Source organism: Bos taurus, chromosome 14 (genome assembly GCF_002263795.3).
Source record: "Bos taurus isolate L1 Dominette 01449 registration number 42190680 breed Hereford chromosome 14, ARS-UCD2.0, whole genome shotgun sequence".
NCBI lineage: Eukaryota > Metazoa > Chordata > Mammalia > Artiodactyla > Bovidae > Bos > Bos taurus.
In genome coordinates this window covers 24,725,102-24,751,009 of record NC_037341.1, presented here as the reverse complement: position 1 = coordinate 24,751,009, position 25,908 = coordinate 24,725,102, and the positions used below count along the sequence as shown (strand labels likewise).

Sequence of the window (25,908 nt, the reverse complement as noted above, 5' to 3'; positions counted from 1 at the left end):
CCAACAGGTGTTGGAAATTTGATCCCTGGTTCCTCAGTCTTTTCTAAATCCAGCTTGAACATCTGGAAGTTCACGATTCACGTACTGTTGAAGCCTGGCTTGGAGAATTTTGAGCATTACGTTGCTAGCATGAGTGCAACTGTGTGGTAGTTTGAGCATTCTTTGGCATTGCCTTTCTTTGGGATTGGAATGAAAACTGACCTTTTCCAGTCCTGTGGCCACTGCTGAGTTTTCCAAATCTGCTGGCTTATTGAGTGCAGCACTTTCACAGCATCATCTTAGGATTCAAAATAGCTCACCTGGAATTCCACCACGTCCACTAGCTTTGTTCATAACGATGTTTCCTAAGGCTCACTTGACTTTGCATTCCAGGATATCTGGCTCTAAGTGAGTCATCACACCATCCTGGTTATCTGGCTCATGGGGATTTTTTTTATATAGTTCCATACCATTTCTGTCATTTACTGTGCCCATATTGTGTACTAAGGGCATGAAATGCTCCCTTGGTAACTCAAAGGGTTACCTTTTCTTGAAGAGGTCGCTAGTCTTTCCCATTCTATTGTTTTCCTCTATTTCTTTGCATTGATCACTGAGGAAGGCTTTCTTACCTCTCAGTGCTATTCTCTGGAACTCTGCATTCCAATGGGTGTATCATTCCTTTTCTCGTGTGCCTTTAGCTTCTTTTTTTTTAGTTCTACCAGTTTATTGCTACCAACACGTCACCCTCCACCCTCATGCACACATGCTCAGTCATGTAACCCCATGGACTGCAGCCCGCCAGGCTCCTCTGTCCATGGAATTCTTCCAGGCAAGAATACTGGAGTGGGTTGCCATTTCCTTCTCCAGGTAGCTTCTCTTCTTTTCTCAGCTATTTGTAAGGCCTCCTCAGACAACCATCTTGCCTTTTTGCACTTTTTTCCCTTGGGGATGCTCTTGATCACTGCCTCCTATACAATGTCACGAACCTCCGTCCATAGTTCTTCAGGCACTCTATCAGATCTAATCCCTTGAATCTGTTTGTCGCTTCCACTGTATAATCATAAGGGATTTGATTTAGGTGATACCTGAATGGCCTCATGGTTTTCCCTACTTTCTTCAATTTAAGTCTGAATTTTACAATAAGGAGTCCATGATCTGAGCCACAGTCAGCTCCCGGTCTCGTTTCTGCTATCTGTAATAGAGCTTCTCCATCTTTGGCTGCAAAGAATATAATCAATCTGATTTCAGTTGACCATCTGGTGAGGCCCATGTGTAGAGTTTTCTCTTGCGTTGTTGGAAGAGGGTGTTATGTTATACTAAGTACAAAAATATTACAAAGTATGCAAAATGCATACTTAATCACCGACATAACAATCATGGTAAAGTAATGTAATTTATGTGTTAAAACTTGCCAAAACTTTGAAAACATATACACTTAATACTAGTCAGGGGCAGGTATGCCAGGAGCTCCCCTCAGGGCTGCCTTCACAGCCCATGCTGTACGGAGTGTTCCTTTTTCCCTTACAGATATATCTGAGCTCCTCAAGCAGACATATGTCTCTATTGGCAGTTAAGCTGTAAGATCCAGATGTAAAATTTTTACTTAATCAAGAATATACTGATTAAGTGATAGGAGTTTAAACCTATACTCTTTATCACCAAGCTCTGAAACTGATGCTAAGAGCAGTCCCAAAGATGCCTGGAGAGATGGAAGATTAATTAAATAAGGAAGTCCACAAAAGTACTGCAAGTACATCACTCATTTGGATTCCACATGTTCTGATATGACTTATTGAGTCATTCTTTATTACTGTTTCATAATGTCACAATCTAAATTCAAATAAAATGCAGCAAGCAAACCTTTTTAACTTTAAATATATCCACAAACTCAAAATATGCTGAATTTTGAAAATTCTCTCACCAACTATCAACTAAAAGGAGCTAGTGGCCAGTGGATTGCTTCCTGGATAAACTCTAAGGAAAAGAAAAAAAAAATACTGTTCCTCACTAAAAAGAAAGGAGCTATCAAAGCCACGAAAAGACATGGGGAACCTAAAATGCACATTACTAAGACAGTGAAACCAATCCGAAAAGGCAAATTACGGTATGAGTCCAACCCTGACATTCTAGAGGAGGAGGGAGGCCTGGACAGAGCGTGGGGACTGTGAGGGAGTGACAGTGCTCTGCGTGACACCGAACGGTGGCTCCACATCAGCACACCTTCGTCCAAGCCCACGGAGCGAGCACAAGCGTAGCTGTGGACGTGGGGAAGCAGCAGCAGGTCAGTGACTGTCACAAGTGTACCACTCTGGCGAAGATGCTGCTGGTGTAGGGTGAGAGGTGTGTGGTGTGCAGGTCAAGCGGGGGAGGGCGCACAGGGAAGGGTCACTGAGATGGAAACTGTACCTTGCATCACTTCTGCTGTGAACCTAAAACCGCTCTGAAAAACAGAATTTACTAACTTTAAAAAATTGATCCTTTTTACACTGGTCTATTATTTCTATTCTTTCATTCATTGCTCTTGTTCTTATCCAAGGAATACTGAAGTAAGCTCTCTGAACACAAAGTTACATATTTAATTACTATATAATTTGTAGTAAAAATGAAAGATGGTACAATAAAGGCTTAAGGACTATAAGCCATTTAAATGCAGCAAAATATTCCACACTCACTTGAAATCTCAAACTAGTGAAAAAAGGGGGGGGGGGATGTTGTTTCTACAACTACAGAAAGCATGAGAAGACACCGTACTCGTGGAGCCACCACAGTCAATCTCTGCTCACTGTGTCGGGATGCTGATGACTGTTTCTCAGTCTACTACGCACAGGCGTGGCTCCTGTTTGAGACTCACAGTGGACAGAGAGGCGCAGGGGCTGCACCATGCTCAGAGCCACAGCCTGATGGTTCCTGTGAAACAGTTTACAGAATATGAATTGCCAAGTCACCGCTGCGGTGTGAAAGGAGAGATCAGAAAATAAATACTACCTTTACAGAAGCACCTCAAAAACAAAGACTCAAGTAACACTACCACAGAAAATGAAGAAAAAATAAAACAGAAGCAGTCCGAGATGTTACTGGCTAGGCTGGGAATCTTTTTAAATCCAGCGAGAATTTAAAAACCATGTTCCCCCCTCCTTACTCTCTGTCACATCTCCAGGCAGCTAGCTTTGTGCTCAGACTATAAAAGGCTTTGAAATGGAAATATCCATACAACGAGCTGCTCCTTGAAGAGCTCAGCCTGAGGTGGACTGCAGCCGTGTTCATTTTCTGATCCAACATTTGCCAATATCAACTCTTGCCTTCTTTTTCTGCTGCTTTTGAGATAAAAAAAACCTCTGTTCAAAGTCTACGGTGGTTTAGGTTCAATTTCATAAAAACTAACAAAAAAGGACGAAAAGGAAATGAGTCATCCTCTCATATCACTTAGTGCTCAGATGTCATAGTAACAGCTTAACTGTTATATTTCAAGGTAAATATCTCAAATAAAAGCTTTTTAAAAAAGAAAGTATACTTGTTCAGATATCCTGGGTGGAAATAAAAACCACATGAGAAAAATAATAAAATAGCAAAGAAAAAACAGATTTGAGATGACTGAATAAACCACTTAAAACTGTCAGGCATCAAAGCCTTGGCAAGCGAACAGATTTCAGAGATTTTACAAACCACCCATCAATACCCAGAGAAGGGATGAGAAATACACGCTCATGAACTCCCCCACATTCAACCAATCACTGCCAGGGGGCTAACAATTTCAGCCACACATTTGTTACTATTTTTGCTGATTTCTTTCTACCCTTAAAGAACATTTTGTCTAAAAAACACTTGTATTGTGTTCTTCTCACAAGTTTGTAATAAATATTTTATGCTAATTAATTAGGCAGTCAATCTCATGTAGAGTAAACTGAGGCCAAGATCTCTAGTAAAATGATCTTTAGGGTAAAAAACTTTGAAGTACTTTAGCAACTTATATGGAGAAGGCGATGGCACCCCACTCCAGTACTCTTGCCTGGAAAATCCCATGGACAGAGGAGCCTGGTGGGCTGCAGTCCATGAGGTGGCTAAGAGTCGGACACGACTGAGAGACTTCACTTTCCCTTTTCACTTTCATGCATTGGAGTAGGAAATGACAACCCACTCCGGTGTTCTTGCCTGGAGAATCCCAGGGATGAAGGAGCTTGGGGGGCTGCCGTCTATGCGGTCGCACAGAGTCGGACACGACTGAAGCGACTTAGCAGCAGCAACAGCAACTTGTAACAGAAAAGAATTTCATCACATTTATCATATCAAAAAGATTTCCAGAATAAAGTGTAACACGGAGTTTAATTTATCTTGTCAAATTAGAAAAACAAATAACAGCTGAAGAAATTCAGAAATAAGAGTTTATAAAAGACCAAGTTGAAAGTAAACTGGAAACAGGATGGTTCACTGAACACTACAATTATCTCCAGTTAAAACCAGTAACGAAAATTTACAGAACAGCGAGACTTGATCCCAATCCCAAACTTTCTTAAGCAGAAGAAACTACCTTACAAAGCTAATACTCAAAGGAGTACAAAAATGCCTGACTTAATGAGTGTTAGAATCACTGTACTGTCTTACATAGCCACTTGGAGCAGGACTCTCTGTTGCTGAGCAGAGACTGTCTGCTGCTTACGTTTAAAAGACACATATGCACCACATAGATACACACAGACCTAATGTCCTTGACTGAAATATGCTACTTGCATTAATTTTTTGATAAAATTGTTATTAAAAAGCAATGGCATAAATTATAGTTCTTATCAGAATAAACACACGTATATAAAGCTGACATAGAGATTCCATGTGTCATGGAAAAGACAAATAAAACTTTCTAAAAGTAACCAAAAAAAAAAAAAATCCATAGGATTCATTCTCTTAATCCGTAAAATAAAAGGCTAGTGCTACATAATAGTGTCCCCTTTCTACTTCTAAAATCCTCTTTCTCCAAGTGTACAATTTAGTGGTATTAAGTATATTCATATTACTTCTCTATTACTAACATTCTAATTGTATGATTAACAATTTTCTGCATCTGAAAAAAAAAAAAAAAGACACATTGCTCGGCTTTCACTGAGCTCTTCTTACACTCCTCCTCCTCCTAAAACAGTATGTGCTGCCCCGTTTCGATAATGTTTAACTTTGGAGAAGACAATTACTTCAAAGACTGGTCATCCCTGAAAACCCAACAGTACACATACTAATTTTAAACAAGACAAACTTTAAAATGTACTTAAATTAAAACTAGTCATGAAACCAAGTTATTTCCGAAGCGTCTTAAGTCCCATTTCAAAGAAAAAATATCTCGCACCCATTAATTCACAGTGAAATGAAGAAATCTCTAGTTTTCTAACGTTCTAGTTAGAAAAACTGAGTTTATACAGTGTAAATTGAACAAATACATCTGCTATTTAAGTTTCTCACTTCACTTCACCTATAATCAGAATGTATGGCAGAGGACATGGAAGAAGAAAAGTATTTAAAACATACCTGAATCACCTTGTCTACCTTCAGGTCTTCAAGAGATGGGTACAGAGACATTTTTGCAGGATTTTTCTAAAGAAAAACAACAAAAAATGTCTATGATTCAGACTTCATTGAAATTTAAATAGTGCATGGAGCCAGCAGCATACACATAAACATATGTAAGTCGTTTAACACAAGATTTAAATTGCAAAACAAAAGAGTATGACCATCTAGCTATACTAAAAATTGCTGACTGATGGTTGCCAACTACCTTTCTCTCGAGCTATATCCATTACAAATGTGAAACTTCCCTGAATACAAGTCCCTTCATTTCTATAGTTTAGAAAATCAAAGAACAATTATGTGACTCATCTAGTTTACACGAACAAGGGCTTAGCAACTGAGAGAGAATTATATCCTTCTAACAAAAATCTAAAACAGCTGATACATGTTATCTATGTACAAAACCTCATTATTACAAAAAAAAATATATACACACACATTACATAAGTATATATATAAAATAATATACACCATAGGAGACATGAATGAAATGGAGGAATAAAAGGGAAAGGAATTTTTATATTCTAAACACTCCTATATTGTTCAACGACTTTTAGTGACCATGAATTGCTTTTTGTAGTGATTTAAAACAAAATTCTCAAAGTATTACAGGCATACATACTCCAAAACTTTGTTTAGGTATTTTGAGATGAATACTTCCTTGAAGCCCAACAAAACAGAACATGTTCTAAATTGATATAGGGGTTGATACTCTGACTGCCTCCCAATGAAAACCCACCCACGACTGGCTGCTCTGTGAAGATGGAGACAGGCCCTTTAAATGCTGCTCTTCTCCAGCTGGGAAGATGCTAAGCTTTGTCAATGGGGAAGCTGGAGGTACAGTGAGGAGAAAAGGGTGTTTTCACCCAACTTGCAGTGTCCTCCTCCAGCCAGGCCACTGCAGGGAGCAGCAGCGACAGTCCCCAGCACTGCTGAGCAGGCTCCCAGCACGGAGACAGCAACAAGGCACTCCCCATGCCCTTCCCCATTCACTTCTGGGATCCAGTCAGTCGATGATGTTTTGGGTGACTTTTCACTTTCTAACTTATGAATAATGCTGCTAATAAGGCTAACAAGCATTTACACCCCAGTTTTTACAAAAACATATAATGTTCAACTGTCTTCAGACACAGCTAAGAGTAGAACTGCTAGGTTATATGGTGACTCTGTATTTAACTTTTTGAGGAACTGGTTTCTGAAGTGACTGCACTATTTCACATTCCCACCAACAGGTGTGAGGGTTCCAATTTTTCCCTAACTTGGCCACTACAATACCGTTGTCCCTCGGTCTCTGCGGGGCACTAGTTCTAAAAGTCTCCCCTGCATACATGGAAGTCTGTAGATGCTCAAGTCCCTTATATAAAAGGGCTCATACACACTTGCTATTGTCGGTCTTTTCAATTACAGCGGTCCGAGTGGATGTGCAGCAGCACTTCACTGTAGATTTGACTCCTAATTCCTTAATAACTAAGGATATTCATGAACCTAGATGGCCAATCTGTATATCTTCTCTGAAGAAACATCTATTTAAATCCTTTGCCTATGTATTCCTTTTTCTTGCCTAACCACCCTGGAATAGAACCTCCAATAAAACGCTGAAGAGAAGTAGCATGATACAGTTTTGAAGAGGAGAATAGGGCCTCGGTTTGTGAATAAAATGCAAATTCTTAAAAAAGCACAATTAAATACGTCTTAACCCTATTAATCCAGGAAAACAAAACAGTTACCTTTTGTGTCTCCAAAGATCAGTTCTCTAGAAGTTTTCTCCTTAATCACATTTTATTGACACTTTCCACCCATGTATCAACATCATAAACAAAACCATTCTAAATTCACTGAGACTAATGCTGACTAGCAATCCAGGTGTTAGTTCTATTCTTGGTTCTGCCACTGGTCAGGGTCTGCCACTGGTCACCTACAAGATCCCCCTTTTTTTTTTCCCCCATGAAAAATGAACTGGATGAATGGTTTAAAACTCAGAGTAGTTTTCTAAAATTTTTTTCCCCACAGACGCTTTTCTTCAAATATTAACTGACGTTGTTTGAACAGCTTTGAGGTCACTCATTACTCCCCCTCCCACCAACACACACACATTCAGGCCTAGAAAAGATACAGCATCTTTTAAAACAGCAGCAAGTAGCACCCCAACTTACACTCTTTAAAAAGTCAGTTTAAGTAAGCTGACCTTAAATCTCACTATTCTTATAAAATACAAAGGATTCCTCAATCATTTTACCTGAAACGATTTTTGTGGTCTCATCTCATCCAATTTCACTCCAAGCATTATGTGCTTCTGTGCCTCGGGATCTTTGTAAAAGCTTTGTCTTCTCCCTGGAATGTCCTTCCAGGGCTTTTCCATCACAATCTTAGTCAAGAGCCCCTTCTGTGAGGTCACCTTTGATGACCTTAGTCTGATATTTCTCTCAGTTCAGCAGTTTCCCTCTGCCTTTCAGTATAGCTATTTTATGTTTAACTCTGGCTATTTGAGATCAAGGACCACATTTGTCTAACACAATGTCTTATTCTGACAGAAAACAAATGTTTATTAAATATTTTAGACAATATCATCAAAACAAGGGAGAGCAAAAATAATTGTCTTGTAAGTCTACTCCTTCATTGGGTTTTTGGGTTTGTTTTTTTTTTTTTTTGCCATGCAGCTTATAGGATCTCAGTTCCCCAACCAGGGACTGAACCTGGGCCATGGCCATGAAAATCCAGGATCCCAACCACCAGGCCACCAGGGAATTCCCAACAAGTCCACTACTTTTCGGAGAAGGCAATGGCACCCCACTCCAGTACTCTGGCCTGGAAAACCCATGGATGGAGGAGCCTGGTAGGCTATAGTCCATGGGGTCGCCAAGAGTCGGACACAACTGAGCGACTTCACTTTCACTTTTCACTTTTATGCATTGGAGAAAGAAATGGCAACCCACTCCAGTGTTCTTGCCTGGAGAATCCCAGGGATGGGGGAGCCTGGTGGGCTCCTGTCTATGGGGTTGCACAGAGCTGGAAACGACTGAAGCGACTTAGCAGCAGCAGCCACTACTTTGAACAACACTATTAACAGCTTTCCATGAGAACAATAAATTCTTGCATTATTTCTGAATCACTTGTATGGTGTATTTAAATCTTTGACCTAATGTGAAGTGTGAAAAACACTCAGACCTCTGTGAAAAACCACAAAGCTACTGGATATCCTTTCAATTATGGTTGGAATTTCAGAATGACCACTAATGAGATTTAAGAGGATTCTGAAAATACCTGCATTACATCAGTGTCAAAATTCTCACTTCACTCTCACTTAGGACTCTATCAGATAAACACTACACTGTAGCAAGTGAAGAAAGGAGTCTCGGTCCAGGCCTTCCCTTCAGCTGCCTGGAGAACCAGGAGGAGGGGAGCTTAGCTCTCAGTGCTCCAGGCCCTCTGCATCTACTCCAGTCATCACATTCCTCACTGTGACAGCATGGCTTCACTGGTCTAACTCCTGGAAAGAACTGGTGCTCCTCACTGACCCCAGACCAGATCTGGCTCGCTCTACGCTTTCTGCAGCCTCCCTGAATCTCTCCATGCCTTGTTCAAGGCCTCTGTACCCCTGTGCATCCCACTGCCGTTGTTCAGTCGTGTCCAACTCTTTACGACCCCATGGACTGCAGCACGCCAGGCTTCCCTGTCCCTCACCATCTCCCAGAGTTTGCTCAAACTCATGTCCATTGAATCGGTGATGCCATCTAACCATCTCATCTTCTGTCGTCCCCTTCTCCTGCCTTCAATCTTTCCCAGCATCAAGGTCTTTTCCAATGAGCCGGCTCTTCACATCAGGTGGCCAAAGTATTGGAGCTTCAGCATCAGCCCTTCCAATGAATACTGAGTGTTGATTTCCTTTAGGATTGACTGGTTTGATCTTCTTGCTGTCCAAGGGACTCTCAAGACGGTCTTCTCCAGCACTGGCCCCCAATTTGGATTCTACTAAGCAGCTTCTCAATGCTTGGAACAGTCTCAGGGTTTTTCCAGAATATCTAAAGACAAATAATACTTGAGGATTCTGCCTCAGCATTAAGATTTCTGACCTCTACCTCCTCAGGGCAATGTTGCAGTAACTTCCTTTAAATATGCACACAGACCAAAGACCTCAAGGACTCAAATACCATAGCGGTTTATCTGTGAATATCTTTCTAGCTGCGATGCTTTGATTCTTGAAGTAGGAAACCTGCTGGTAAAGTCATCTAGTTAGTATCACCTGAAATGGCAGTACTCATCATTTTCTGAGTTACTGACTCATTCCTTCCCTCAAACCACCCACTAAACTGGTCTCCCCTTTGACTCCCCATGCAGGCAGTCCGGGTTCAATGCCTGGTCAGGACACTAGATTCCACAAGCAGCAACTAAAACATCCTGAGTGCTGCAACTAAGACCCAGCACAGCCAAATAAATAAAAATAAATTTTTTAAAACCATGCGATCATTTAAAAGTTAAAATAATACTTATCTACTTGTTTAGTCTTAAGGTTTTTTTTTTTTTTTTAAGAAATCTTAGGATGATGGAAATTCAGGATTGCAGAACCAGTTATTAAAAAAAAAACAACAGCGCAACACATCAGGTGCTCTGGTTTTTGTAGCTGCCACCAGGGATGCCCCCTGATAGCCAGGCTCTGATGGTCAGCAAGACGTCCGTTCATGGGTCCCACAGGACTGCAAGTGCTCCTACAGATGAGGAGCAGGCAACTGGGCTAGAGAGCGGCTCTCATGACGGACACCTGGGAGGGACTGAACCCATACGACACACTCACCCCAAAGGCAGCTTCAGGTATCCAGGGAGACCCTAACTGAGTGCCCCATCACTGACAAGCCAAGAGTGGGCTGTGTCTGTTGAGGAGGACAACAGGGCTTTCACTTGGTCCTGGCTGCACCCAGGTGCGACCCCGTGATGGTCTAACTGTGAAACCCATTTCAAGTTGGTGCCCCATCAGCTGGCCTACTGAGAAAACAGTTCTTCACAGGTTCTCTCCAGGGCACAGTGTAAAGACAGCAGACTGAATACACCCCAGACTCTCTAGAAGAGATCTATTACCTTATCTTCATAGCTGGGGCCTGAAGAGCAAGCAGGCTTCTAATTAAACATACACCCAGGGGCTATAATTCTCTCCAAAGACTGGAAGGGCCAGCAGGCCCCATCTCTGCACCCCCCTCTGCCCCATCTGTGGTAGCCAGTGTCTCTGAGAAAGGACCCAGTGCCAAGGTAGTCACCTATAGGGAACATTCCGGGACAGCCTCGCTCCGGAAGTCAGCAGGGCTTGTCTTCCTCAGCTCAACAGGACTGCAGCAAACAGACACAGGAAACTGGCTCTCCTGCCAGGCTCAGTGTAGAGGAACATTTGTATACTTTAAAAGCTGCTGCCTGAGGGTCTGGGTCTGGCTTCACACCAGCCTGAATTTAGGTGCTGACTGGGATCCTCCCCTTTGGGCCAGTGACAGACCCGGGCACAGCCTCAGCTACTGAGAGCCAAAAGCAATACAGTAGGCTGCTTGGAAAATTAAAAAGGTATGATACAACAAGGTACAAGTGCAGGGCTGAATGAGAAAGCTCATCTCCTATGAGACTAGTCATTCAGGATCAGATGGGGTGCCTGTTTTATCTAAAAAAGGGTGTCAAGAAAAATGAAGAAACAAAAGAACAGAATCCAAACAAAAGACCAAGATAAAGCCTCAATAAAAAAAATTGGGCTTCCCAGATGGCACTACTGGTAAAGAACCTGCCTGCCAATGTAGGAGACGTAAGAAACACGGGTTTGATCCCTGGGTCAGGAAGATCCCCTGGAGGAGGGCACGGCAACCCACTCCAGTATTCTTGCCTGGAAAATCCCATGGACAGAGGAGCCTGGCGGGCTGCAGTCCATGAGGTTGCAAAGAGTCAGACATGACTGAGGGGACTTAGTACACACAAGCGATTTACCCGATAAGGTTTTAAGTTACAATAGAGGCTAAGTTCAGGAGAACAACATATGAACAAAGTAAGAATTTCAAAAGATACAGAAAATGTAAGCAAGCAGAAATCTTAAAACTAAAAAATATGAAAACTGAAAAAATATGACAGAGGGTTCACCAGCAGACTAGAGGAAGCAGAATGCAGGAAGAAACGAACTTGAAGAAGAGAAGAAACAAACCAGTAGACAGGGCGGTGCAAGTCAGAGCAGCAGAAAGAAAAAAGGATGAAAACAGCTTAAAGGACTTAGAGACACCACCATGCTACCAACATTCGCATGGTAAGGGTCTCTGAAGGAAAAGAGGTAACCAATTTGAAGAAACAATGGCTGTAAGTTTCCCTAACTGGAGGAAGGAAACAGACACTCAGATCCAGGAAGCTCAGGGAGTTCCAAAAAGAGATGAAGACACCCACACCATGACATGTTATAACTCAAACGTCAAGACGAGGAAAGACTCTTAAAAACTCACAAGAGAACAACTTGTTATGCACAAGAGAACCCCCAAAAGACTAAGCAGTTCTTCAGCAGAAACTCTAGGACAGAAGGGACTAACAGCTGAAAGAATACTCCACCCAGAAAGTCCTTCAGATTTGGAGGTGAGGTAAAGAATTTCCCAGACAAGCGAATACTGGAGTTTATCACCACTAGCCCAACCTCAAGAGAAATTTTAGAGATTTAAGTTGAAACAAAAAGGTGCTAATTAGTAACAGGAAAACACAGTTTAAATCCCAATGGTAAAAGTAAATATAGAAAATTTAGAATAGCCTAAAGCTATAAAGATGGTGGACTAATTACTTATAAAGCTAGAATAATCATTGAAGACAAAAAATCAAACATCTGTAACTACACTCATTTGTTAAGGGCAACACAGATAAAAGGATGTAAACTGTAACATCAAAAGCATAAAAAGGGTAGGGGGGTATAAAATGCAGTGACAAGAATCCCACCTTGCCACTTTTACTCAATACACTACTAGACGTCCTAGCCAGAACAACTAGGTAAGCAAAAGTTAGAAAAGGCACCCTTCCAAAAGGAAGGGAAGAAGTAAAACACTTACTATTTACAGGTAACACATTATAAATATGAAGAAAACCTAAGATTCACCAAAAACTATTAGAATTAATAAAATCAGTAAAGCTGCAAGATACAAAATCATACACAAAACTGTTGCATTTCTATACACTAAAAATACACTATCAGAAAGAGAAATTAAGAAAATAATTCCACTTACAATTGCATCAAACAGAGGTATCAATTTAAATAAGGAGCTGAAAGACCTGTACACTGAATCCAATTAAAAACTGGGCAGAGGAGCTGGACAGACATTTTCACAAAGACAGCCAGCCAACAGATACAGGAAAAGGTGTTCAACACCATCAGGGAAATGCAAATCAAAACCACAATGAGGTATCACCTCACAGCACAGGAAACAATTGAAATGTTCTATAGAAAAGTAGCCCAGAGTACTACCATAGTAAAAAACCTGCTTAAGGTTCTCAAACATCGTATCTTAAGGCGAGTGCAGAAAAAAAGAGTAAGCTGAGCAGTCAGGCAATAAAAGGGAAATTTATTAGAGGAAAAAGAGAGGGTGACTGGCTCTTATGGAGAACCAGTGTCCTCCCTTTCTGATGGGGTCCTTCTTATACCCCATCAATGAAAAATTCTCTGAAGGGATGGTTAATTTTTAGCCTGTAGTTGAGTCCTGTGGTCACGCAGCTGAAGGTCTGGAATCTGGTGGTCTCACAGCTTTGAGAAGATAGGGGCCAGTGAGAAAACAAAATGCCATTTGGGCAATTTGGTCAGTCTCGCAGATCACCATGATTTTATTCTTCATTTGCGAGGCAGACATAATGAGCCATCTTATCAATTAGACCCCATGTGAGCCCTAGCATCTTCAATTTTTAAGTCCATAAGGATAATCTGGAAATCTTGTTAATAACAGAAATTGAGTCCTAGACCCAGAAACTGAAACATAAGTCTGAAACAGAGTCCAGAAATCTGCCCCTTAACCCTCTTGTGCTGCTTCTAAGTCACTTCAGTCGTGTCCGACTCTGTGTGACCCCACAGACGGCAGCCCACCAGCCTCCCCCGTCCCTAGGATTCTCCAGGCAAGAACACTGGAGTGGGTTGCCATTTCCTTCTCCAATGCATGAAAGTGAAAAGTGAAAGTGAAGTCGCTCAGTCGTGTCCGACCCTCAGCGACCCCATGGACCGCAGCCCAGCAGGCTCCTCCATCCGTGGGATTTTCCAGGCAAGAGTACTGGAGTGGGGTGCCATTGCCTTCTCTGTTAATCCTCTGTATCAGGGTCCAAGGGATACAATTTAAAATTAAGATTTTTTTTCTCAGAAGTTCTACTTCAAAACTTTCATTCTTTCTTAGGAATAAGGGAAGGAGGAAGGAATTGGCACCTACCTACTCAAGGCTACGAAACCATTGGATTCCAGACCTCCAGCTACATGATTACAGGACTCAGCTACAGGCTAAAAATTAACTATCCCTTCAGAGAATTTTTCAATGGCGGGGTGTAAGAAGACCCCATTAGAAAGGGAGGACACTGGATCTCCTTAAAGGCCAGTCACCCTCTCGTTTTCCCTCTAATAAATTTCCTTCTCTTGCCTGACTGCCCGGCTCACTCTTTTTCTCCACATGCGCCTTACAATAGCAAGGTAGAGAAATTTTTGAAACTTTGCTGCACTGACTATTCTAATTGATGTTTATAAAAGTATAAGTGAAAATTCTCTGAAAATAGAGAAATAGACAGTCATCGCCACAAAATTTCACACACAAAAATTCTCTGCAAATATAAATTGTCATCCCCACAAAAAATATTGCTTTTTGACAACACAGGTACAAAAGTTACCAGACAGTAATGTTAGAACCTATTAGAGATGAATATGAAATCTAAAACCAGTAATGTAAAAGTTTTGATAACCAACTGCAGGAAGAATTAAACGCACTAGTAAGCTGTATTAGAAATGTGACTGAAATCTGGAAGAGTTTAAAATGGGTTATCTCTCAACTTTATGGATGACATCTGATGAGCGATCAGTTGTCCTCAAAGACAATGCCCATTTCATCTACATATACCTTTAAATGCTACAAAAATTTAGAATAAGATTTTGGGGTTCTTATGTTCAAGTTGATTCATACAATGAATCATACAATCATACATTCCAGACGACTCCAGATGGTGTCAAGGAACACACTTTGATGCAAAGTCTTCCACAGCTATGTTTCTAAACCTGGCAAATCACCAAATCACAAGTATTTGAGCACTAGTTAAAAATACAGACACAGATTGCATGAAACGGCTTAGGAATTTAGGAATTCTTTCAATAAATATCCAGGGAGATTGTTATGATAAGCCATTGAGAAATATGGTCATATGACATCTACTCTAAATAGAATAACATTTTTTTACCCATTTCCCACCCATTGAACAGACAAAAATACAAAGTTTGACAATGCTCTCTGGTAATGAGGCTTTGAGAAACACATATATTACTGGTATAAGTGTAAAGTAGTACAATTTCCATAAAAAGTGAGTTGCAGTATCTACCAAAACTGTAAATGCAGATACTCTCCAACCCACAAATACCACTTCAGGTTTTAGTCTATAAATATATCTACATACAAAAAGCAACATATGTAGAATTTTATTCACTGAAGTACCAACTATAATAGCAAAATTCTTGAAACAAAAGAGGAAGTACTAAACAGACAAGATAGTGAAAGAGATCCAAAATATTATCACTACCTGGAAAAAATACAGCACCATTCAGGCCAGTATATAAAGCACGCTCAAATTTGTGATAAAATAAGGGGGAAATAAACAACCAGAAAAGAAAACACAAACTAAACCCAAAGCTAGCAGAAGTAAGCAGCCGAGATGAGAACAGAAACAAATGAAATAGAGAACAGAAAAAATAAATTAAAATTACTGAAACCTAAATTTGGTTCTACAAAAAGATCAACAAAATTGACAAACCTTTAGCTAAATAGACTAAGAAAAAAAAAAAGAAATATATGCTAAAATGAAAGTGGGAATATTATCACTGTTTCTACAGAAATAAAACAGACTATATGAAAAGTGCACTATGAACAAATGGACACTAAAAAACTGAATAACCTAGATGAAATGGACAAATTCCTAAAACACAAAACCTATTAAGACTCACAAGGAAACAGAAAATCTGAATAGGCCCAGTAACTAGTGAAGAGATTGAATCAGTAGTCAAATCTCTCAAGAAAGAAAAACCCTGGATCTGATGGCGTCTTTGGTGAACTCTACTAAATATATAAAAGAGAACTATACCAATCCTCAAAATTTTGCTAACAGTTGAAAAAGGAACACTTTCATTCTATGAGGACAGTATTACCCTGATACCAAAGCCAGACAACTACAAACCAATATCCCTTATGAACACTGATGCGATCCTCACCAAAATACTAATGAACAGAACAGCATATTAAACAGATTAGACACTTCTTAACAAATGGGGTTCATTATTGGGAGAGAAAGTTAGTTCAACATATAAGAACTGTTCAAAGCAATACATCATATCAACAAAATGAAGTGGAAAAAAACACAATCATCTCATTGATATATAAAAAGCACTTGACAAAATTCAGCACCTTTTATAATAAAGACACAAAAGGCACAGGAGGAAGCAAAGGCCACATAATAAAAGCCATATAATGCAAAACCCATGGCAAACGTTATACTTAAAGGTGAAAGACTAATTATTTTTCCTCTGGGATCATGAACAAGGCAAGAATGCCCACTCTCAACACTACTCTTCCACACATAGTACTGGAAGTTCTAGCCAAAGCAGTTAGGTTAAGAAAAAGAAATAAAAGATATCCAGATTAGAAAAGAAGTAAGTGTTAAGTGTTAGTCGCTCAGTCGTGCCCGACTCTTTGTGACCCCATGGACTGCAGCCCACCAGGCTCCTGTGTCCATGAGACTTTCCAGGCAAGGATACTGGAGTAGGTTCCCATTTCCTTCTCTGAAAAGAAGTAAAATTATCTACATTTTCAGATATGACCTTATATGCTTAGAGTTTAGCAAACCTTAACAACTTCACAAAAAAGCATTAGAACTAATAAATTCACCAATGAAACAGGATAGTCAGGGCACAAAAATCAATTGCAATTCTACACATAAATAGTGAACAATCAGGAAAAAACACAAAGACAATTCCATATTCAAGAGCATCAAAAATAATAAACTACTTAGGAATTTATTCAATCAAGGAAGTAAAAAACTTGTACAATGGAAACCACAAAACACTGCTAAAAGAAATTAAAAACAATTGTAGAAACAAAACTGGAGAACTCGCATGTCCTGATTTCAAAACTTACTATAAAGCTATGGTATTGAAAATGGTATAGTATTGGCACAAAGACAAACACAGACAAATGGAAGAGACAGCCTAAAATAAACCCTCATATACATGGTCAAATCATCTCTGACAAGGGTCTAAAGACCATTCAATGGAAAAAGACCATCTTTACAACAAATGGCACTGGGAAAATTGGATAACCACACACAGAAGAATGATGATGGACCCTTATCTAACACCATATAAATATATATGCGTGTGTATACTTTGTGTGGATCACAATAAACTGTGGAAAATTCTGAAAGAGATGGGAATACCAGACCACCTGACCTGCCTCTTGAGAAATTTGTATGCAGGTCAGGAAGCAACAGTTAGAACTGAACATGGAACAACAGACTGGTTCCAAATAGGAAAAGGAGTACGTCAAGGCTGTATATTGTCACCCTGCTTATTTAACTTATATGCAGAGTACCTCATGAGAAACGCTGGACTGGAAGAAACACAAGCTGGAATCAAGATTGCTGGGAGAAATATCAATAACCTCAGATATGCAGATGACACCACCCTTATGGCAGAAAGTGAAGAGGATCTCAAAAGCCTCTTGATGAAAGTGAAAGCGGAGAGTGAAAAAGTTGGCTTAAAGCTCAACATTCAGAAAACGAAGATCATGGCATCTGGTCCCATCACTTCATGGGAAATAGATGGGAAAACAGTGGAAACAGTGTCAGACTTTATTTTTCTGGGCTCCAAAATCACTGCAGATGGTGAATGCAGCCATGAAATTAAAAGACGCTTACTCCTTGGAAGGAAAGTTATGACCAACCTAGATAGCATATTGAAAAGCAGAGACATTACTTTGCCAACAAAGGTCCATCTAGTCAAGGCTATGGTTTTTCCTGTGGGTCATGTATGGATGTGAGAGTTGGACTGTGAAGAAGGCTGAGCGCCTAAGAATTGATGCTTTTGAACTGTGGTGTTGGAGAAGACTCTTGAGAGTCCCTTGGACTGCTAGGAGGTCCAACCAGTCCATTTTGAAGGAGATCAGCCCTGGGATTTCTTTAGAAGGAATGATGCTAAAGCTGAAACTCCAGTACTTTGGCCACCTCATGCCAAGAGTTGACTCATTGGAAAAGACTCTGATGCTGGGAAGGATTGGGGGCAAGAGAAGAAGGGGACGACAGAGGATGAGATGGCTGGATGGCATCACTGACTTGATGGACGTAAGTCTGAGTGAACTCCGGGAGTTGGCGATGGACAGGGAGGCCTGGCATGCTGCGATTTATGGGGTCGCAAAGAGTCAGACAGGTCTGAGCGACTGATCTGATCTGATATATATATATATATATAAACTCAAAATGGATCAAAGATCTACACGTAAGACCTAAAACAATAAAACTCTTAGAAGAAAACATGGGACAAAACATTCCTGACATTCAATTTGAAAATGATTTCTTGGACATGACACCAAAGGCAAAGGTCACAAAAGAACAAACTGACATACTGGACTTCATGAAAACTAAAAAACTTTTTGTGTCAAACAACATTATCAACAGCATAAAAAGGTAACTCATTGAATGGGTAAAAATATTTGTAAATCATATCTGATAAGGGACTAATGTCCAGAATATTTAGAGAAGTCCTAAAACAACAAAAACAAAATTGGCAAAGAACATGAATAATCATTCCTCCAAAGACTATAGAGGAATAGGCAACAATCACGACAAAGGATGCTCAACACCACTAATCATTACGGAAATGCAAATCAAAACTATGAGATACCACCTCACATACACAAGAGTGACAACTACCCAAAAAACCAAACAAGTTTTGGTGAGGATGTGGAAAATTTAGAACACTTAATTCACTGTTTGTGGGAATGTAAAATGGTGTGTGTTCACACGTGTGTGTTCAGCTGCTCAGTCGTGTCTGACTCTTTGCAACCCCACGGACTGTAGCCCACCAGGCTCTTCTGTCCATGGGATTCTCCAGGCCAGAATACTGGAGTGGGTTGCCCTTCCTTACTCCAGGGGATCTTCCGACCCAGGGATGGAACCCAGGTCTCCTGCACTGGCAGGCAGACTCTTTACAACTGCATCCCCTGGGTACAGGTGCTTTAAAAAACAGTATAGGAGACCCCCCTCCCCCCAAATTAGCTCAACCTTGGAAGCAACCCAAGTGTCCATCAACAGATGAATGGATAAGCAAAATGTGGTATAACTGTGTGTACAAATGTATGCCCGCACACACATACACAATGGAATTTTACCCTGCCTTAAAATGGAAGGTGATTCTGCAATATATAACATGGATGAACTCTGAAAACATGAACCAAGTAAAATAAACCAAATATAAAAAAGACAAACACCCTGATCCCACTTACATGAGGTTGCTGCACTAGTCAAAATCGTAAGAGACACAAAGTACCAAAATGGTTGCCAGGGGCTGGGAGGAGGAGAGAATGGGGCATTACTGTTTACTGAGAACAAGATGAAAAGAGCTAAGGGAATGGACAGTGGTGATGGTTGCATGACAACGTCAGTATATTTAATACCTCTGAACTGTACACTTGTAATGTTTACATGCACTTGTGATGCCTGCTGTTCAGGCACCAAGTTGTGTCCTTTACCGCAATTAAAAAAAGAAAAGTAAAATATCCCTATAAAGATACCTAAGAAATGCAAAACAGCTGTTTCCTACAGTAAGAGAATAAGGCTGGCTAGAGGACCTTGAAGGAAGGGAACAGTACACACTATGTACCCTGCTTTTCTTCACTTAGATGTTGAGTCACGTTAACTGATTACTTCCTCAAAGACTAATACACAAAAAAATCTTGGCAGCACTTGGAAACATTAATAATTGTGAATATATCTATTACTACACATAACAGTTGAAGGGGTGGGAATCCTTTTAGAGACTTTTGGCATTTGCTATCTAAAAGTATCTAAATCCGGCAAAAACAGGAAAAAATATAGTTGAGTCATGCTCAACTTAGGGAACTGTTTATTGAAAAGTAGGTTCAACCGCCGACTATTAGTAAATACTTCCTCTTTTAGTCACGATTTTCACATCCTTTCTTAAAATGCCCAAACATAACGAAAAATTAATGCTGCCAAAGATAAATATGTACTATAACAGGATGACGATTTCCTGAACCTATTAAAAGACATTCCCTTAATTCTGTAGCACAATCTGATTTATAATGTTTACACACCATTTAAAGAACAAAAGTTTGTAGAATTAAGTTGGTAACAGAGCAAATGAAAACATACATTTTTACTGTTTGCCCTCAACCTCAAATAGAAAAGCTTAAAGGAACAAACTTTAAACTGACCATTTATATACATTTGAGATACAGCTAACCAGCCTGTGGCTCTTCTTCCATGTCATTTTCCTTTTTAGTCAGGAGTTTTTTCTTCGAAACACTGGATGTTATGAGCTTGGTAAACCAAACCTACTTTCTAGGAAGTGCACACGATATTTAAAATAACAGTAAATGTACATGATATTAAAAATAACAGTAAATGGGTGTGCGGACCACATACACAACACAGACTAGATAAACCTAGACATTTCTTTTTAAAATCGGCATCATACAAGACTCCACGATGATATAAGCACGTTTTGGTGAAAGGGGAAACTTTCCGTAGCTGTTAAGTTTCCGCCTTCCCGTCATTATAGGGAAATCCTGGAAGGAAAGCTCGGAAGGCTCTGAAAGGCGAGCCCTCCGGGAACGTTTCCTGCCGCGCTCACCCAGCCAGGAGCTCTTCTCCCTTTCCTCCAACTTCTCTACAAACCAGCGCCGCGAGCAGCCTCCCCACCCCCTTCCAGAAAGTCAAGGCTGCGCCCGCCGACCACCACCTCCCTCCAACTCCGGACGTTCGGACGCGGCCGCCGCCGCCGAGGGCGACTCCGCACACCCGGATCGCGGCACAGGGACCAGAGCCGGCGGCTGCCCCCGCACCGGCCCCGGGCCCACCCAACACGAACAAAGAGTCGCGGCGGACGGGGGGCTGCCTGCGTCGTCCCCGGTCGGGCCTCAGGCTCCCTCCCCGGCCCCCTCTCCGGACGGGGACCCCGAAACCCGCAAGGCCGCGGGCGGGCAGAGGGGCGCCGTCGCGCAAACTTACGCCCCCGGGCCGGCTGGGCGCCGCGAGGGGCGCGAAGCGGAGCCCACTGAGGAAAGGCCGCCGCCGAAATGTCCCCAGCCCAGCGGCCCCGACTCCCCCAGGTTTCCCGCTCCCCGTCCCCGCGCCCGAGACGCCGCGCGAGCGTCCCCCGGTGCCCCCCAGGGCTGCTCACCGAAGCCGCTGAGACCCGCGCTCCGCCACCGGTCACTGGCTCGGACTTCTGAAACCCAGAGGGAAGAGGGCGGCGCGCTCCCGAGGACCGCCCGCGCCGCGCGTCACCGCACCGCCCCCGCTTTCCGCCCGCGCAGGCGCGCGGCGCCCGGTCAGGTGACCCGGTCCCCATGGTAACAGGGCGGGGGGCGGCTCTCACCTCCTGCCGCTCTAGCCCACCTGCTCCTCTCCCCACAGTTCCTGCACTTCGGCCCTGTACCACCTGCCTACTGCTGCTGTTCACCTGCGCACATGCTCACTTGGTTCCCATCACCTCCAACAGAGTCCTGAGAACCTGTCGTTCGGCGATTTCCTGGCCAGCCTTAGACTTCCACCACACTCACAGGCTGTTAAACATTCCTCCCACTAACCCTTCTGGACTCCTGCCTTCTTTGCGCTATAACTTTTCTCTTTGGTTTTTATTACTCTTTGTCTGTCTGATTTAAGTTTGCTGGTTGTTGAAGGTTATGTGTCGTAGTCCACAAAAGTAATACCTGTATCCTAATCAAAAACTGAAAAACTATTAGGAACTGTCCTAAGAACATAAGGTATATACGGTAGTCTTAATTTGGTGCTTACATCAAAGGTAGATACAACCATCTTCTTTAGGGGGCAAAGACACTGAGGCACATTTTACCTACGTTTTCCATACTTACCATGGAATAGCAGTACTTGAAAAAACAGCATTAACTTAGAAGCATTTTATTTCTAGCTAAATTATTTAGTGCCATGATAATTTAACCTATGGTTAAATAAAAATCTGAGCATAAAAGAGATGACAATAAGATGAAAACTTAAGACTTCAAAGAGTTGTTGGTCCAACTAATAGACATGTAAAAACAACTGGAACGGGAAGAAAGAAATAAAATTACTTTTGTTCACAGGCGACATAGTTACTTAGAAACTCCTGAAGAACTGACCCCCCACACAGAAAAACCTAAAACTAATAAGCAATTACAGCAGGGTTGCAGGATTCAAGGTTAACATACAAGAGCCAATTGTTTTCCTATATGACAGCAATGAACAACTGGAATTTGAAATTAAAGACAATATCACTCAGCACAAAGAATGAAACAATACTTAGGTATATCTAACAACATATGTAAAAAATCCATATGGAAAAAGCTAAAATTCTAATGAAAGGAATCAAAGAAGATACAAATAAATGGAAAGAAAGTCTGTATTCATGAAGAGGAAGAATCCCTATTGTCAAGACATCAGTTTTCCCGAAGTGGATAGATTTCACAAAACCTCAGTCAAAATCCCAACAAGGTATTTTTTGAACATCAAGAAAATGATCTAGAAGTTTCTTTGGGAAGACAAAAGTCTCAGAAGAGCCAACCCAAAATGGAAGAAGAACAACAAAGTCACAGGCTTGTGTGTGCCAACATCAAAATGTATTATAAAGCTACAGTAATCATGTAGTCAGGTATGGATGTGAGAGGTGGACCATAAAGAAGGCTGAGCACCGAAAAATTGATGCTTTAATATTGTAGTGCTGGAGAAGACTCTTGAGAGTCCCTTGGACAGCAAGGAGATCAAACCAGTCAATCCTAAAGGAAATCAACCCCAGATATTCACTGAAAGGACTGATGCTGAAGCGCCAATACTTTCTCCACCTGATGCAAACAGATGACTCATTGGAAAAGTCCCTGATGCTGGGAAAGATTGCGGGCAGGAGAAGAAGGGGACAACAGAGGATGAGATGGGTAGATTGCATCATTGACTCAATGGTCATGAATATGCACAAACTCCTGAAGATCATGAAGGACAGAGAAGCCTGGCATGCTGCCATCCATGGTGTCACAAAAAGTTGGACACGGCTTAGCAGTAATCAAGGCAGTGACTTCCCTGGTGGCTCAGAGGGTAAAGCGTCTGCCTACAATGTGGGAGACCTGGGTTTGATCCCTGGGTCAAGAAGATCCCCTGGAGAAGGAAATGGCAACCCACTCCAGTACTCTTGCCTGGAAAATCCCATGGACAGAGGAGCCTGGTAGGTTACAGTCCATGGGGTCGCAAAGAGTCGGACACAGCTGAGCGACTTCACTCACTCACTCAATCAAGGCAGTATGGTAACTGCAAAAGACTAAAAATGTAGATCAATGAACAGAATACAGAACCCAGAAATAGACTCACACAAGTATATTCAATTGATCTTTAACAAAGGAGCAAAGGTATTCAACAGACAAAGGGTAGTCTTTTCAACAGATGGTACTGGGGCAACCGGGCCTCCACATTCAAAAATTTAATTTAGACGAGACTTTACACCTTTCACAAAAATTAACTTGAAATAGACCATAGATCTACATTTATAACTCAAAACAATAAAACTTCTGTAAGGTAACATAGGAGAAAATCTAGGTGACCTTTGGTTTGGTCATAAATTTTTAGATACGACACCAAAAGCACAATCCATGACAGAAAAAATTAATAAGTTAGACTTCATTAAAACTTAAAAATTCTTCTTTGTGAAAGACAGTGTTTAGAGAATTAAAAGACACCAACTCTATTCTATCCCATGGACTGTAGCCTGCCAGGCTCCTCTGTCCATGGAATTCTCCAGACAAGAATACTGGAGTGGGTTGCCATTTCCTTCTCCAGGGAATCTTCCCAACCCAGGGATTGAATCCAGGTCTCCTGCATTGCAGGCAGATTCTTTACCATCTGAATCACCAGGGAAGCTCTTATAGAGAATGAAAAGACAAATCACAAACAGAGAAGATATTTGCAAATCAAAAAATCTGATTACACATCTAATCAAAGACTTGCACATAAAATATTTAAAGAACACCTAAACTTCAACAATAAGAGCCCAGTTTAAAACTGGGCAAAAGAGCTGAACAGACACTTCACCATAGATAGCAACTGAGTGTATGAAAAGAGGGTCCACAAGCATGACATTAGGGAATTACAAATTAAAGCAACACTTTGAAATACACTACTGCACACCTTTTTAGAATGGCTACAATCCACAACACTGACAATGCCAAATCCCAAGGAGGATGTGGAGCAACGGGAACTCTCATCCATTGCTGATGGAAACGCAAAATGGTACAACCACTTTGGAAGGCAATTTGGAAGTTCTCACAAAGCTCAACAAATTCTCAGCATATCACCCAATTATCATGCTCGTGGATATTTGCTCAAATGAGCTTAAGACCACACAAAACTCTGCACAGGAATATTCATAGCAGCTTTATTCATAATCGTCCAAAATTTTTGAAGCAAGTGTGATATCCTTCAATAAAGGAATACATAAACCATTCTACATCCATAAATGAAATATTATTCTGCAATAAAATGAAAATGAACTACCAAGTCATGGAGAACAGGGAGGAATCTTAAAGGCATGTTGCCATTTCCTTCTCCAGGGGATCTTCCTGATCCAGGGATCAAACCCAGGTCTCCTGCATTGGCAGGCAGGTTCTTTACTTCTGAGCCACCTGGGAAGCACTTAAATGCACATTGTATGTGAAAGAAGGTAGTCTAAAATGGTTACATCCTATATGATTCCAACTATATGATGTTGTGGAAAAAAGTAAAATGATAAAGGCAGTAAAAATATCAGCAATTGCCGGTGGTTTGGAAAATAGGAGAAGGATGAGGTATGTGAAGCAGAGGGGAATTTTTTTTTAGGATGATGAAGCTATTCTGTATGCTACTGTAATGGTAGATCCATGACATTCTGGATAGCAGGTAGTATAATTATGTATGTATATGTATTAAGTCTTCATTTCCAGTTCCATGATTGGAGCATTAAGAACCCTTGGAGTTTCATGCGTGACCAATGTGTCCTTGTTATGCTAATAATGTGGCTCCTGATTGGAGCAGGGCTCGGGGGAAAAGGGGCCCTAGAAAACTTCATGATGGAAGCTGATCACCAGAAAGACCAAGCCTGAGATTAGAGGGTTGGTGCTTTCAGCACCACTCCCCAACCTTTGGCAAGGGGAGGGTGCTGAAGAGTGAGTTCATCTATGGGCTAGTAATATTATCCATTGTACCTATGTAACAAAACCCCAAATAAAAAATCTAAACACCAGGGCTTGATGGAGCTTCCTGGTTAATGAACATATCGAAGTACCAGGAGAGTGAAGCACCTCCAAGTCTACAACGAGAACCTCCTGCCCTGGGGACTCTTCCAGACCTTGCTCTATGTATCTACCTGGCAATTTATTTGTGTATGCTAATGCTATGTCACTTCAGTCGTGTCCGACTCTGTGCGACCCCATAGACGGCAGCCCAACAGGCTCCCCCGTCCCTGGGATTCTCCAGGCAAGAACACTGGAGTGGGTTGCCATTTCCTTCTCCAATGCATGAAAGTGAAAAGTGAAAGTGAAGTCGCTCAGTCGTGTCCGACCCTCAGCGACCCCATGGACTGCAGCCCTCCAGGCTCCTCCATCCATGGGATTTTCCAGGCAAGAGTAGTGGAGTGGGGTGCCATAAAACCACAATCCAAAGTACAGTGCTTCCAGTGACTAGTAGCTAAGTACCAAACTTGAAGGGGCACTGTGGGAATCACTGAATGTGTAACCAGTTGGACAGAAGTGCCAACATCATGAGGATGCCATTTGGGCTCTTGTGTGATGTGAATGCAGTCTTGTTAGAGATCTTGTCCTTTGACTTGTAGGATCTAACAATAATTCTGGGTAGTTAGTGTCAGGTTGAATGAAACCACAGGACACCCAGTTGTTGTCAAATAATTGTTGATGGAATGGA

The 25,908-nt window shown here is 41.5% G+C and overlaps 2 protein-coding genes across 6 annotated transcripts in view; one reads left to right on the top strand and one right to left on the bottom strand.

The window, feature by feature from the left end:
- Positions 1 to 21,202, bottom strand: part of SDCBP (syndecan binding protein) — a 34,382-nt gene extending 13,180 nt beyond the window's left edge. For 2 of the 5 annotated variants that reach the window (XM_025001494.2, XM_025001495.2), the window contains exons 1-2: positions 7,763 to 21,202; positions 5,488 to 5,553 (exon numbers count right to left, since the gene is read on the bottom strand). In XM_025001494.2, coding sequence (XP_024857262.2) covers positions 5,488 to 5,553; positions 7,763 to 7,885 — 189 coding nt within the window. In that variant the 5' untranslated portion in view covers positions 7,886 to 21,202. 5 annotated transcript variants of the gene reach the window in all.
- LOC132342152 (skin secretory protein xP2-like) lies at positions 19,179 to 24,648 on the top strand. The gene is made up of 3 exons (XM_059874380.1): positions 19,179 to 19,187; positions 20,503 to 21,309; positions 21,391 to 24,648. Exons 1-3 carry the CDS (start codon positions 19,179 to 19,181, stop codon positions 21,481 to 21,483), a joined length of 909 nt encoding a protein of 302 aa, XP_059730363.1. The 3' UTR covers positions 21,484 to 24,648.
- The last annotated feature ends 1,260 nt before the right edge of the window (positions 24,649 to 25,908 follow it).